Below are 16,893 nucleotides of genomic sequence, written 5' to 3' on the forward strand. Positions count from 1 at the left end.
TGACGTTATAATGTGGGTCAGAGGAGTGCATAAAGACATTAAACCAGTACAAGTTCTCTGTTGGCACTTAACCCATCTTTTCTATTTTATTGTCTGAATAACAGATGTAGACATTGGCTTAGGTATGTGCTTTGTTAACACATCTGTATGCTAGACTCCAGATTCAAAGCTCCTTCTAGAACTTACTTGTTTGGACCAATTTTAGACTGGTAAAGCACACTACCTGGATAAGACATTCTACTTGCTTATCATCTTAGCAGAAATCAGCTTGTCTATTTCTAGCACCTTTTGGAGGAGGACATGTACTCTTTTCCCAGGAAATTTTGTGATGGAATAGAAGAAACGAGACAATGATCATTTACCTACAGTCTATTTATATAGATTTCTGTAATCATGTTCCACAAGGTACTTGAGATCCTTGGAACAGGAATTTTCAAGGACACCCACACAGAAGACAGCTGAAATTTTTGATTCTGTAGCAGTGGAAAAACATAAATTACACTGATAGAAAACACAAACAGTTAGATATTAAGAGTCATAAGGACATGGCAGAGAAGCAAAAAAATATTTTTTAAAATTGCACAAGGAAATACAAAGATTTTTGACCTTGGCAAATAGAGGGATAATACAAATATAATTGGAAAAATAATGGAAGGAACTTTGAAAAGAAGTCATATGGAAAAAAAACCAAAAAACAACCCTACAGCAGAATATCCAAATATCATATGAGATCATCTAGAAGGCACAAAACTAACTGTTCTGAAATCAGATAGCATAAGGTAGGGATGATGTGAAAGGAGAACACAATTCTGATCTCTAAAAGCACAATCCTGCTGTTCCTGGTTGCTTTAATTAATCTTGACTTAATTTCCCAGAGAAAAAAATAGAGAAGTTTCCTCCTCCTTCTGTTGTTTGTTATCTGTAACCCACAGACTACAGGATCAACCTAAGACCTAACAAGAGCCAGTCAGAAGGGGGTGAAGAGTTAATAATGATGAAACATATTTCAAGGTCATTGGGAAGGAAAAGAAGCAGCTATAACAATAAGCTTGATCATTTCTGTCTGGAGCTCAGATAATGGATCCCAGCATTATCAAGGCAGAAGTCTGGAATGCCCAGGGTAGCTACTTTGCTCTCTGTAGAAGTGGTGCAAAGGAATAGCTACAGAATAATATTTTTATCCTTCCATGTCTTACAGACCTAAAAATCAAGCAGTGGGATGGAGAGTTGGAGATACCTTGATTTTGATTCCCAACCATATAAACTTTCCAGAGTTAATGACTTGAAGTTTATTTTATGGCAACAGAAGTAAAAGCATTTGCTGTATTGAAATAGAAACTGCACTACATGTAATATCATTTTCCTTGTGATTCACACAAAAAATACAATTTCACTTTTAGCAAAACATAAACTTCTTTGTACTGTTATGAAATGTTTCTGCATGTTATTAAATATGTTTTATTTAACATTCCCAAGATCCTGTTTCTGGAGTGAATAAAATATTCTAACTCCCTGATAATGACTTCACTTGTAAAAATGAATTTTTTTTAATATAACAACTTTAAAAAATCTACCTTTTTTGTAGTGAGTTAAAAAAAATAATCACTCACAACACTAAATAGCTGAATATTTTTTTCATGTATTTGTTATCTATTCAGTTTCTTCTTCTCTCAAATGATTATTTTATAAAACATACTTTACATAATTTGATTATTTTGTTACTAAATATGGATTTGTTAAACATATAACTTTATCATCAAATCTAAATAAAGTGCATGTTCAAGAATTTTAATTTTGAAGAACAGCTGATGTCTGGAATGAAATTTAAAAAGAATTTTTAGCAACAATTTGATCTAAATCACCTATTTTCTGGAGTTTATGCTCCTTTAAAAACACTAAATACACATCTATGAAAAAGATTATTTTTCCCTACATGAAACTCTTAACATCACAGGTATTAGATGAAATAAATACAATGCAATACAGTGAGCTATATATAGCAGAGGTGCCATTTAAATATATAAGAAATTAATTTGTAAAAACGAAGAGCAGAGAACTACACAAAAATTAATAATGCGAATGTGTTCATTGTGTCTTCCCAAAATATATTTTAAAAAATTATTTCATAGTAGATCACTTCATTTCTATGTCTTATATTTATACTTTCAAATTTTTATTGAATATGTAAGAGCAAATGACCTGATACTGTGATATAATAAATTAATGTCATTAATTATGTAATTATGTAATTATGATTACATAATCATAAATTAAATATGTAATTGCCAAACACGAAAATGTTAACTTATATACTCTTCATTTAGCTACCAATTTGCAATAAGATTTACAAATCATTAGTAAAAATAAACAAGATGTGTTTCAAGAAATCATCACACTCAAAAGCGTTACACAAAATCTTACTTTTGCTCTTTCTTACCTTTAAAGAAGACAAAGTTCCCCTCACTGTTTTCGTAAACTGCATCAATGCTGGGAGGCAGTCCCCTCCAGAAGTAGGTAATCTGCATGGGGTATCCATCCATCACCCTGTTGTTCCTGACTCGCCAAAACCACTGATCCTGGAAACCAAGCATACACTTCTTATTACATTTATATGTATTCATCTGCTGTCTTGAAAATACTGAACAGCCTATCGTGGCATTTTTAAAGCAGACCTTCTGCTGAGTGGATAAGCACATTGTGTTTGCATTTGCCTTGCATTACAAATGTTTCAGAACTGGTTTTTGCTGAGGTGGGGATAAGCTACACACGAACCAGGTGTTTGGAGCAGACAGCCCTTGGCAGAACATACAGCATTGTATGAGATGATGTAGCTCTCCCAAGTTCATTCTTATAATTTAAAATTTGTGGTCTGACTACAAGTGCTTTTAGACTGAACCATATGCCCAAAATAATGGGACTACATACAGACTTTGAAGACCAATTAATTTTGCATGTCATTCTTATGCAGTGGCTGCTAACAGTGAAAGGTTGATAGATATATGTGTAAAATTACTACATCAGTCCAGTAGGAACTGTGTTTTGATGACAATTTTAATGTAGTGAAGTTTAACAGTCTTTCCAAGTGACATTAAATAGAATGGTTAATATTACAGCCATATATATATACATATATATATATATATATATATATACACACATATATATATAATTGGTGCTAAATCCACCTAATCCAATACGTGGCACATTAAATGGGTATCAATAAAAATATTATCACTGTACTGCTTCAGAACTGTTTCATTTAAAGATGAAGGATAGAGTAAGTATTTAACTTCTTACATACATTTGAACATTTTTCAGCATTAGTATTATGTAAAACAGCCCCCTTTAACAATAAAGGAAGTGATGTTCTGCTAGAATCTGTCACAGTTTACATGGCAGTTCTTCCTCTGTGTAAGGAATACAGATTTCACAAACAAAACCTGCAACAAAACCTGTAAAATCATCAACTCAACAAATATCTTCTTGGAAATGGATTATGTTTCAGACCTAGTTATTTTTGGAGTATGCTTGCATTATTTTATTTTGATAGCAAGACCAATAAACTTATATTTTTCAGATTTGGTATTGAGTTGTACGTAAACTGCATTTCATACTTCATATTGTTGACTTGCAGTATAATAGTTAGCATATTCTTATCTATTTTTTGTTCAAATTCCTTAGCAAACCAATAATTTTCCTGCTATACTATGAAAATCTTAACAATAATACAATTATGGCAAAACTGTAATGTTTGTTTCATTCAGCATATCCCCATGATTTTTTTAAAAAAATCTGTTTATATGTATACATAGATGTATATGGGTCATTTGCTTTAATGTTGAAATATTCCATTCAGAAGCATAATTGTGAATATCAGATGCAGTGTTCTCTCTTCTGCTGATGGAATCTTGCAGACTTCTTATTTTCCTCATATATTTTCAGCATGTGTACCTGTCCTTGCAATAACCATGGGCAATGGGGTATAGCTCATCAGTAAGGATCCTACAGGTTTCCACAAAACTAACATTTTGAGATTTTATAATTTTAGCATTTTTATGGTCTTATTTAAACAGACAAAGGCTGGCATATGATTTGTCAATAGATATCATTTCAGGGAATCAGCAAATGGAAATGTCTGAGGTCAGAACTGCAAGTTTGGACCATATATAAGATTGTGGAAAGTAGGTGTTTCCAGAGGCTGATATAATAATTTGTTTATGTAAATTTAATTTTCCTGGGTGACTTTCCTATGAACATGCTGCACTCAATGGTTTTAGACTGACAGAATTTAAACTCTGTAACTCAAGAAATGCAGCATGTACCTGTAAAGTATGCCAAGGACCTTTCTGAAGCATTAGATGAGATAGGCTCTGCTTATGGAAAGAATGCTTCATTTCAGCACATATATTAAATGTAATTAGTTTATCTTAAACAAAGTTATATTTACCAGCAATTTTATCATCTGCATTTTGATGTACATTTAATGAAAGTATTTTTGGACAAGAGTTTAGCTATTATTGAAATTCAAAAGAGGCATAGTCCAAGACAAAGCATATTCACTATAATAAAGCTCTTTCACACTTTAAGCAAATAGCTTGAAACAGTTTCTCTGGCAAAACACTCCTCACTGTATTTGTTTATGTTGAATAAACACAGTTTTGTCTCTTTTGAGAAATGGTGTTTATTGAGAATCCCTTTGCCCTTCCTGCTATGTTAGTTAAATACACTTTTTTATTATTTTGTTTCCCCAAAACACATTAACTACAGAAAACAGGTTGAACTTGTCACACACAGTCCAATGCAAAGCCTGACAAATGCTATACACTGAATGCATAGATTTTAGTCTTTCTTTGCTGGCAAGCAAATACCTCTTTGTTAGCATCTCTAGATACTCAATTGCTTCAAAAATATGGATCACTCCTGTGCAGCTGAGATCTGGCATAATAATGCATCATTAAATATTATGACTATGGATATATCAAATAAATTAAGCTTGGGCAATTATTCCCAGTTCAAAAGCAAAGCTGAAACAAACAAAAATCAACACTTAATTAAGATAGAGCAATATATCTAAACCCCAGAAAATGGTCATTGAGTGAGAAGAGATTGTAAGATGTTTCAGAAACACTATGATTGATAACGAGTAATAGTCTAATGAAGAAGCAGTAGCAGTCACTCAAATTGAATGTTTTGACATTTTAGTTAGAAGATGGGATATTTCTGAGAAAAAAAAAAGAAAATGAAGCTTTTTAGAGAAAAAAAAAAACAACTAAACAAAGGTCATACATAAATCATTCTGCACTGTCAGTAAATGTTTCATGTATTTTTTTCTGGTGCATTTAAAGGGACTAAAATATAGTATATCATGTATGATCATAGCATATAGCTCCCTCATAAAAACACTTCTTTTTTAGGTCAGAGAATTTTAAATGAAAGAGAATATTAGAGTAAAAAAAAACTCTGGCTATTAATGCATAATTTTCATACTTTGTTAGTAGATACAGTCTTCTCCCAATCTTAGAAGGTACCTTTTTAGTGATGATTTGTTAAATTGTTCTTTATGTTTCATTCAATGAATGTTTAAATATTTACTCCTATGAATAATTAATTTCTATTTCAGTATTTATTAGCAACTTAAATATATTTCAGATTCCTTAAGGGACACAACTGATGTGTATGAGAATTAAAAAAAATATCCAGGTATTTTGGTTTATCCATAATATACAAACTAGTAGAGCCTTTAGTGCAAAATTAATGGACCTTTTTGTCTATAGCACCTCATTTTCTCTTATGTCTCTGGACCAACAACCATTGTCAATGTTAAAACATTTATTTGTTACAAAATGTCTAGAGCTCTCACCTTTATTTTATACCTAATGAACTCTATCTACAATTCTGTAATGACATGTGACATTCTCACTCAAGGTCGAATAATACCGAGTAAAAAAAGAAAGACTGCCCAATGTGATAGACATTATAAGAAACTTACAACAAGCTACAAAGAAGGAAAAAAATCAGAAATCTTTGAACTGTACCTTTTTTAACTACTTGGAAATGAAGGCAGGAGAAGATTTTAGGCAGACAGAGAGGTGCAAAACAAGGCCAAAATGCAACTGTATGCAAAATTATATTATTTTGACTATGATTATAAAAATGTGTGTGAACCCCCAGTAATATTTGAAATATCTTTTCACTGTAGAGCAAAAATCTCTGTGTATTTCTGCCTGACTTGATGTCTAAGTGTATATATATGGTGCTGTTAAAAGTATTACCCTAATAGGATGGAATGAGATGCAAAATAGCTATAACTGATAGGGAGAGGAGTTTTACTATTTCTATATTCCACAGGATAACTGGCTTATTTAATTTGAAAAAAAAACCCCAAATAAGCATAATACTTCTGCCCTAAATAAATGTCAATCAAATCAAATACTAAATTTCAACCAGTACTCTAGTTTAATATTATTGGCAAAATACATCAAAGTGTCACATTGGGTCTTGTGTTCTCCCACAAGCATACTCTGATCATGTGAAAAGGCAAGCCTCTGTCAATGGAAGATTAAACATACCCAGGAGTTAAGCAAAACTGCAGCAACAGACTGACACAGTCAGACAAATGAGCAGCCCTCTACTTTTGTTCATCTAAGTATTGCAGGAAAAAAAAAAAGCCAGTGGCAAATACGAAGATATTTTACAACTTTAACGTCTTCTTTTTGAGAAAAGGAAGAGTTGTGGTTATATACAGAGAAGTTGGCCAAAGGACAAAGCCTGCAGAAACAACATTCCAAGACTGTGATCAAGGAGACAAAAAGTTCCCCTACTATACATCTTTATGGGATATTAAGAAACTGAATTTGGGAAATGAAAGGTACAGTTATTTTATCTGAACCAAAATAAATCTGGAATACCCTTTTAAAAGTCTTGATCTAATCTCAAAACGCACTTTTCCACATCTACTTCATCAGGTTGTGAATTTCATCAGGGAATCTCAATGCTGGCAATAACAGCCCTGTGGCATGTGGAATTAAAGACTTTGTGCCTACTTATTTGGGGAATTCCACTATTTATTTAGTAGTATCTCTTTTCAACATTCTGACTTTGGTATCTATAGCATTTAAGGCAAAGGAAATTATTGCACAAATTAGGGGAAAAACAAAACAAAATAAACCAAAAATTTTTGAGCAAATTTCTGGGAAATAATTTTAATGGAGCAGAAAATACAAGATACAGTTCAGGGGATTTAAAGGAAGAAAAAATTATCAGCACAATTCACCTAAGAGAAGGATTCTGAATTTATTTTTCTTTTCTGTTTTGCTTTTTTTCCCTCAATATAGAATTTGCAATGAAATTAATAGACTAGGCTTACTTCAGTTCATACTTAATCCCATAGTAGAAAACAATTGGCTCTATTGAGACCAGAATCAGACAGTAAATAGATGCTACCAATCTATCTCATTTTAGGAAACAATTAACTAAATGTACTATTTATACACATACAGCTCAGCTCATTATGAAGCTGGTTCATATTAAGAACAAACAAAGCTCCTTTAAAATTACAAAGGACTTTATCTGTTCATTAACAGATGGATGTATGATGCATCACTTATTTGAACTTACAGAAACATTTTGTCTTCGCTAATGTGTTTAGGACAACAGCATGGTTACCCAGTTAGAACAGGGCATAAAGGCTGTCCGAGAGCCACGGTGAGAAGTCAGAGCATTGAACACCACTTAGAAAAATCTCAGCACTTCCTATGTTGAGATCCTGAACCTTCTGCTGATATCCTCACTGGAAATGAGACCACATTGGATTCAAAACAAAGATATGCAAAGACATCACCAAATACATGTTCTGTTTCTTCCTTACTTTCTCAAGTAAGGAATTTACTTCTTTCATGCCAATTATTGAGAACAATTATACAAATACCAACTATTTATTGTTGGTACCTAAACAGACACTGAAGAACTGCAGACAAATTAAAACCATTGTTTGTTAGGAACTTAATTCTTTTCCTTACCAACTATTACAGCTAACTAACACCATGAACAAAACTGTTAACTATTGTGACTCAGCATAAGAGCAAGTGGAAAACTGGCAAATGTTTCCCATTGTTGAATATGGGAAGTGCTAAACTGAGATTGGTTTAAAGTATCTGTCTTCAGCTAAGCTGAGGTCCACCGGTGTAAATACATTTTTAAAAGATAATATTATGTAGCGATTTTATGTAGGAAAACTTTGCTAAGGAGTATGCTAAGCATTTTTCCTAGTATCTGTTCTTATCTTCCCTTCTGTATTACTGACACAATAAGGTGATGTCAAGTAATTTATTCAGGGTCCAAAATGGCCTTATGTTAAAACCCGTCTTCTTGGTATCTTATTCTGAGTCCTAACTATTGACCTGAATATTCTCTTTCATTTGAGATATGTCAAAACTGCTTTTTGTTGTTCTTGCTGAAATCTATAGCTATGCTTAAAAAAAACCAAAACAAAAACCAAAAAACAGAAAAACAAAAATAAAAAAAAACAACCAACCAACCAACCAACCAAACAAAAAAAAAACAAACCCAAAAAACAGAAAAACAAAAATAAAAACCCAAAACAACAACAAAAAAACCCAAACAAACAAACAAAAAAACCCCAAACCAAACACAAAACAAAACAAAACAAAACAAACAAACAAAAAAAAAAACCCAAAGAAAGGGAAAAAAAATAAAGCAACCCAGAAATTAGACTTCCAAGATCGGGGAAAATATGAACATAATCCGTTTATTTTTCAGAAAGAACTCAAAGGGTTATGGCATTTCATATGCACTCTGACTCCCTTCGCAGGAGAAACCTCTTGTTCTCCTCCCTCATTTGTAAAGAGCTGTACAGATCTCATTCATGGACCACATATACAATGAAATTGCAATGTGCAGTCTTGCTTATCAGAAACCTGATTTATCCACTGCCAGAACAACAGGATGTAGCAAGAGGAACTGTGACCAAAGCTGGAGCAAAAATACCTCCTTTACCCTGAACACAAAATTCTAAAGTATGGTAGATTAGTCAAAACAATGGCAGTCCCTCTGAAACCTATCCTGATTTTTTGTAGTGATTTCAATAAACTAAAATCTACTTCTAGTCTTGCACAGTGATAGATCCAGGATGCAGAGTTACTCCTCCTTCATTTTTTCTTTTAATTTATTCCTTTCTCTCTAATTTTCCTTGTTTTACTCTTACTCTAATGTGTGCTTTGGTCATTTTTTCAGGGTGTCAGTGCCCAAGCACTGGCAGAGGGAGCACTAGGGCTGACCTGTGCTGGAATACTGCAGGGAATGCCTGAGCTCCTCAGCCAGTCTCCTGCCTCTATGGCAATACATGTAAGAGTGGGCAAAAGCATTGCTCCCTATTCAGAGGAATTTTCATATTCAAAACCATTTCATGATCAGTAGCAGATTTGAGAAATTTTTCATTTTATTCCCAATATATAAATACTGAACATTTGACAACAAGCCACACAAGAATTCTGGGGTTCTTCACACTTTGAGGATCACTCATTCATTTTTAAACTAGATCCTGCAAATCCCTCCTTTGTGTTATATTTTTCTTATTTGAAAGACAACATTCATTGCTTATTAAAGAGGAGTTATTTTGTCTAATGTCATAAACATAAAAAGAAGATAAAACTATTAATTTTCTTAGAGCCATATAATTATAGGAATATCAAGGTTGGAAAATATCTCTAAGATCATTTAAGTCCAACCCTTGACTGAATACCACCGTGCCTACCAAAACATGCCATTAATGTATTTGTGAAGTTTATTTTGGTTTTTGTATGTTGTATTTTTCCTAATTATCTTGTGTATTACAAGACAAATATGTAAAAATTACACAATATTGTGAACTTATATTACATCTTCCTAAACAATATATAACAAAATATTCAGCTAACTACCACATGCAATTTGGTCATTTGCTGTGCAGAAATTATTTTGGACATCTACTTGGTTGACAATTACTGTATCCAAACACTGTGCAATTCCTTGAATACTGAATGTATAAGTCATACAAAGAAAAGCATTTCTTAAAAATAGACTCTAGGCTTAAAAAAAAAAAATGTTCTAAGACCAATATTTATCATTTTTTTGAAAAACAGTCCTGGTACAAATCAGAGTGAACTAACTGAGAAAGTATATTTTTCAATGAAGCTAATGAATGTAGCCTATTTGCAGAGGCATCCACAGCCATGGCTGTAGTTCTTGTTTGGAAAACATCTTGATTGAAATCCTGGCCCTTTCCCGTCACTGTTCATCTCAGTGCAGAAAATAACTTCAGTAACTATCTAACTTACTTTCATCTATGTTACAAAGGTCATATGATTGCAATTTCTAGCGCAGATGAAAATTGTTTTTGAAAAAAATATATTATCTAAATTTCAAATTAACAAATTTATATTACTGCATATAGAAAAAGAATTAATTCTAAAATAAACATCTCTTAAAACTGCTTTTAGTATTTGGTATTCTATGGAAATAAATAATTTAAGAATACTTTGATGTATGTTTGTTTAATCTAATTTTTTAATACTGTATCCTCATTTTTTACAGCTGTTTTCATTAGTAAATTATTCTTTGATTATAGCCCTTATTTTAATTCTTTCAGTCTTATTCAAATATTTTTAATAATTTCTTCACTATAAAATTGTATGTGAACTTTCTATCAATTTTTTGATGCATATCCATCTGTCCTTTCTATTTTTCCTGTTGCAGACAGTACCAACGGCATTTTAGCATTTCTTTCCTTTGTATACATTAACCTTTCAAAAATATCCTGAAGTAATCAAAAGCTGTAAGTATTTATAAAACACTTTCAGCTCAAGAAAAATGTGTTCTGCAGAATCCATACAAAACATGCTATGGAGTTTTTTGATAACTCCAGTGGCCGCATAACACTAGATCCCACATTGTACATGAAACTCAGCAAATTTAGAGACCTCAAACAACAACATGTGTTGATTTGGGCCTTCTATGGGTGGTTACCGTGCTCCATCATATATTTTCAAAGAGAACTTGGCTCCTCCTGGAAAATCTTCCACATGAGAACTTATCCACTGTATCTGTTCAGATTAAAAGTATGACAGTAATAGACCTTGTACTATGATACAGCTGAAGAGGATATTGCTTTTTCTGATCTGTCCTACAATATATATATATATATATAAATGGTGACAACTTTGGTAATTAATGCTTTATATTTACCAACTGAACATAGTTTTTTGTGTTATTTTGTTTTTTGGGTTTTTTTTTTAAATAGCAAAAGGAAAAAACAACAACAACAACAACAATAAAAAACCCCCAACCAACCAAACAAAAAGCCCCCCAAAAAAACCAACAAAAAGAAATCCAAATCATCTCCATTTGGATGGGCTTCTGTATTCCTAACTGAATTCAGCATTTTAAATAATTCTGATTTTGCCCAGATAACTAAACTGACTGAGACACTATAAAATGTTCCCATTGCCACATGGTTATGATCCAATATGAAGAAACAAATAGACAGACATAAAAGAAGCAAAATAAAGACCTGTAATGACATCAAATCTAGGCTTGCAGCCAGGAATCTCTGGAATGTTCAAATTGCCCCTAATGCTCTGTAGGAATCAGCACAAGCTCATGAAGTACTGCACAAAACCTTTCATCCACACAATGAACATTAGGCATTTACAGAAAATTTAAGTGTTTATTTCCTCAGTAGTGATTGCACTTTGAGACTACAGAACCACCTGTAAATTTTCTTGAACCCAGTTCTGTTTCCCTTCCCCACAGGGATTTAACATAAAAGCCATGAATTCCCTGAATTCATGGAGCAATGGTGTGTTCTGCACCATGGAAAGATAAGAAATATGAGCATTTTTTATTACTAAAAAAAAACAACCAATTTTCTTGTTTAGAATTGAAAAACTTTCTCCTGGTGCTGAAAAAAAAGTGTTCTGTTGAAGTATTCTATATGTAATCTGTAAATATTATAACAAAGATGAGACAAATGTAAAAAAAAATCACAACTTCATGAATTCATGCATCTGTCTGTGTCATATGATACAAACAAGGGATCTTTGAATCTTTAAAATCAGGGAGGTATATAGAAAGTGATAAACAATGAAAAGGGGTGAAAAAGTTTTAATTTCTAGTTGCATCATGATATGTGGTGAAGACGTGCTTTGTAGTAACTATCCTTTTCTCTTTATAAATAACACTGGAAAACACCAATTTGGAATGTAGATTGGCTTCTCAGAGGCCTGCATTTTTATAGGTTATGTCAACACATGATCGTGGTTCTTTGAAATATCATGGGACATGTGATGAACATCATTTGAATGAGTCAAATCTCCTTTTGCATTGACCAACACCTACTTATTGATATTTCTATTCCAATAACACATTCTACTTTTGATGCACTCTTTGGGGAAACTAGATAACCCATCATTTTCTATGATGCTTTGATAGCTTAAATCTGGCAAACATATGAGCCTCTAATCTATTTGAAAGCTCAGTAACACTAATTGTACAACTCTCTCCAACACCCAAATAATCTTTGATACGATACGTCATACTCTTCACTTTTCTTTTATCCTTTTGCAACCTCTTTTACCATTTCATTAAAAAAAGATCAATAACTGTGGACTACCTTTTTCTCTTTAATGAAACTGTCAAAAAGATTTCAAAACGTGAAATTTTATAGGAATAGAGAGAATATGAGCATAGCAGTATTTTCAAGATTCTTTTCCCAGCTGCACAGTATTTCCTATCACAAAACTATACTGCCTTACCAACAATAACACAGAAATAGAAATTTCCTTCCTGGAGAAGACCAGGTGTACCATCTAGGATCCTACAGAAAATTTAAGGATTTTTTCCCAGTTGTTCATAGTTTATTTTTGCTATCCATCCTGGTCCATGAAAAGAGAATAAAGAATAGGGGGGGTTTGTGTGCATACGTTTCTTCTGTAACTTCACATAAAAATGGTTCAGGACAGACATCTTTCTCCAAAAGACACTGACCAACCCCTGCGATGAAATCAGCATAATTTGGGGTTTTTTTTCTACTTGTCTACCCTTATTACTCCGTTACTTAAGATATGATGCTTCACTGTTTGCTAGAGGTGAGTGGATTATTTTAAAAACTATAACAAATATATCTGAGTCATCAGGCTCTCTGTAATGACTCAAGCACTCTGATAAACAAAAAAGTCACATTAGAGCAAATTCAACTACCTTTTTTAATTTTTACCCACAAAATGTATAGGGTATTAAATGAGCAGGGAATGCAGGCCCTGATAAACAAAAGTTACAGATAATACAAGAGAGGGTATGACCTTTTTCACCAAAAATTTTCAGAGGCAGGCAGCAAAAACACTGACAAAATTCAAATGGAGAAATTATGAACAAGTCAAAACCATAAATACTTATTTCTAGTTTCATTAATCCAGATAGATATTCCTGGCAAAGCATGAAGATTATAAAATTCCAAATAGAATTGAGAAGGATTTGCCTGCTAAAAAATAATATGCACCTACATTAATAAGATGGAGACTTGTGATCTATGGCATATCTATAAGATCACTTAGCATAGTTTTCAGCTAAAGGAAGCTTCTAAGTCTGTTTCCATGTGGAAATAAAATAGAAGTCATTATCATTCACTCTTGTTGGCCAAAAGTTTTTGAAGATGAGGCAGTTACAAACTATCACTTCCAGGATTATCCAAAATCTACCATCAGAAGTCTATCATTGATATTGTAGGATCACAGAAATTAGTACTCTTGTAATTTTTTTCTGGCTGTAATGAAAGATTTAATTTCCTTTAAGCAGGGACCTTTTTACTAGAAAGAATTGTTGTTGTTATTATTATTTATCACTATATCAGAATTATGTATTTTTATATTTCTGTCACATCCATAAATTCATATTCATATGCAGATATGTTTACAGCCCATAGCAGGGAAGTTGGAATATATGATCTTTGAAGGTTCCTTCCAACCCAAACCATTCTGATTCTGGGATTCTACAGCTAATAATAGAAAAACATTTACAAGGAAGTAAGGGGAGAAAAATAAAACATTTAATGAATAAATGAAACGTGCAGTAAAAATACAATACATGAAATCAGCTGTGTCACTAACCCTTATATTGACATTTATTATGTCTCTGAAGACCTAAAATAATCACGTCCTTCCCTTGAATCTTCATGATTCATGAAACCAAATTTCATGTTTTTGCACATATACGCAATTCAATGTGATCCTATGTGCAGATGCAGCATGTGCTCATGCTACCACTTATCCTGTCTCTCTGCCTTCTCCACACTGCACATTGCATGAAATCTCTGAGGAAACCAGAAGAATTTGGAGTGCATTGATGAGTCATGTCAGAACCACAGGTGGAAGCAAGGAGTAATTAAAATATTTACTCCTGATTGCAGTAGTTTAGGACAGTTCATACATAAACAAGATACTGAAGCTGTTCTAACCAGAATGAGGCTCTCAAGATGATATCTCACTCTTTAATACACTGTTTGAAGGGGAAATGGAAGAGGACCTACACTACTCATTTCAGGGTCATACCACCTCTGTTTACATATGCATGCCTATACCAAGTAGACACTGAAGGTGCCCCAGCTGGTGATGCTGTGCCTGGTGCATCCCAGGACAGGGTTGGCCTTCTGGCTGTCAGGGCACTGCTGGCTCAGATTCAGCTTTTCATCAACCAGGACCCCTAAGACTCTTTCCATGGTGGTCTCTCCAGTATCTTGTTCCCAAATCTGTCTGTACATCCTGGTTTGCCCTGTCCCAGGTGCAGAATCCAGCCCTTTCCCTTGCTGAACTTCATATGGTTGGTGATTGCCCAACCTTCTAATTTGTTGACATACCTGCAGGGCTTCTCAGTCCTCAATGGAGTAATCAGCTCCTCCCAATACAGTGTCATTGGCAAACTTACTTAGCATCCCTTCAAGTTCTCTATCCTAGTTGTTTGTGAAAGTGTACAAGAGAACTGGTCTTAACATGTAGTCATGTGAACCCCACTAGTGACTGGCCACCAGCCTCAGGTAACCCCATTTACTATAGTCTCTTTTTATTGTCCCCCACATTTCTGGGCAGCTTCAGCTCCAAGGATTCTCACTAGCACGCAATTTGTCAAGTTTTGGCGTGCCATCCTACTGCTTATCACTGCAATTGCTTATCGGTGGTTTTGTCCCTTTTCCCCTTCCAATCTAGTTTACAGTTCTGTCAATGCACCCTGGTAGCTCCTGTGCTAAAGTCCTTTCTTCCCTTTGAAAAATGTGCTTCATGTCCTGTAGGTGAGTGAGTGAGGGTTATTTTGTATTCAAGCCGCTGCAAGATAAGAGGCTAATATATGCTTTTTGTTCTCATTTTAATGTTTGTGTTCTCTGATATTGTGCTGACAACAAAAAAAGAAAAAAAAATCTGGGTACCAAATCTAACTCCAAATGGTATAGAGCAAGGCTAAGTATACGTTCTTCCTGGTGGACGTAGCAGGATTAGAAAAATGATTGTAGAAGATCCCACACTAATCAGTGGGTGAAGAGTGATCATTTCTAAAGTGTCTCAGCTTTGAGGTTGACAGCAATGGCCAATAAGCAAAACAGGCCATTAAGAGTGAAACATCCAGAAAACTGCAGCCAACAATAAAATCTGTCATGACAACACAAATATGAAAATGATAGATATTCAATTGTCTTTGCTCACTGCCTCTGTCACTCAGATACAGGCATTAGATCTTGTAGAAAGTGGAGGAATTTTTAACAGTGAATATGTAATGCCATAAACCACATCTGACTACAGATAAGCTGGGAATGTACAATTTAAATCGGCAAACGACTGTGGCTATTATAAAGGGCTGGCCAGACATCACTCGAACACAAAATCAAAGGCTACAATGTGATAAGACTGAGGAGAAATACTGGTGCAATCTTATAGAGAATGGGAATTGTTTGAACTCTGCCGTTATTAAGTATAACCTTTGACCTAATACAGCCTATTCTTCTTGGTAAGGATATTTTCTTTAGACAGATATGTCAAATCGTAAATTAAAATGGTCGCTGCAAAATTTTGATTTATTGACTGGAAATGCAGCATCATTAAATTTGATTTTGTAGAGAAAAACAATTTCTAATTTCATACACTTGGCATTACAAGCTTATCTGTTGTTTCTTTTGTGATTTTCCCTAATATGTACTACTCATAAGAGATGGTCCCTTATTACACCAAAGGTAATTAAAACCAAGTGAAATCATCAGTGTGTAATAGTCACTGGAGTTTTTTACCATTACTTTCAAGTGGGCCAAGTTTTTGATCAATAGGCAAGGAAAGCAACATTTGTAAATATTCAAGCTATAACTTATAAAAATGAAGGAAATGCAGCATTTAAGTAATTATATGTTATAATTTTTTAATATTTTTCAATAGATTGCCAAGAATGTGAATAATGTTTCACTAGGTTGTTGAAAAAATAAACATACATGTGTTTTACATTATTTAAGATTTCAATTGTGTACTAGTGCAGGGTTTTGCATAGGAAATGGCTAATTCAGAGGAACAAATGAGATTAATTTATCTGCATTTAAAACCCTGCCAAACTTTTACAAACCTTGTGGACCTTCAACCGCTTGAAAGGTATAAAAAATAATCAAAGAAATTTATAAATATACAAAAACTGGTAGAATAGAAATCTTTGGATGTAAAAGAAGATTAAGAAAGTTTAAGCAAATAATACTGCTGCTTGAAAAAGCTTAAATTACAAGCCATTCAAATTGTTTTCCAAAACATTTACCTAAATTAGTTGAAAGGCCCCAATTTTATACAACAAGAAATTTTAATTAAGACTTGTGCTTGAAGT

At 33.4% G+C, this 16,893-nt stretch overlaps 1 protein-coding gene across 1 annotated transcript in view; it reads right to left on the reverse strand.

Moving 5' to 3' along the window:
- Positions 1 to 16,893, reverse strand: part of MMP16 (matrix metallopeptidase 16) — a 173,264-nt gene that overhangs the window by 24,512 nt on the left and 131,859 nt on the right. Inside the window, exon 7 of the mRNA XM_039695642.1 lies at positions 2,438 to 2,576. Coding sequence (XP_039551576.1) covers positions 2,438 to 2,576 — 139 coding nt within the window. The remainder of the gene's footprint in view (positions 1 to 2,437; positions 2,577 to 16,893) is intronic.

This window comes from Passer montanus, unplaced genomic scaffold (assembly GCF_014805655.1).
Source record: "Passer montanus isolate IOZ18808 unplaced genomic scaffold, ASM1480565v1 scaffold90, whole genome shotgun sequence".
Lineage (NCBI taxonomy): Eukaryota > Metazoa > Chordata > Aves > Passeriformes > Passeridae > Passer > Passer montanus.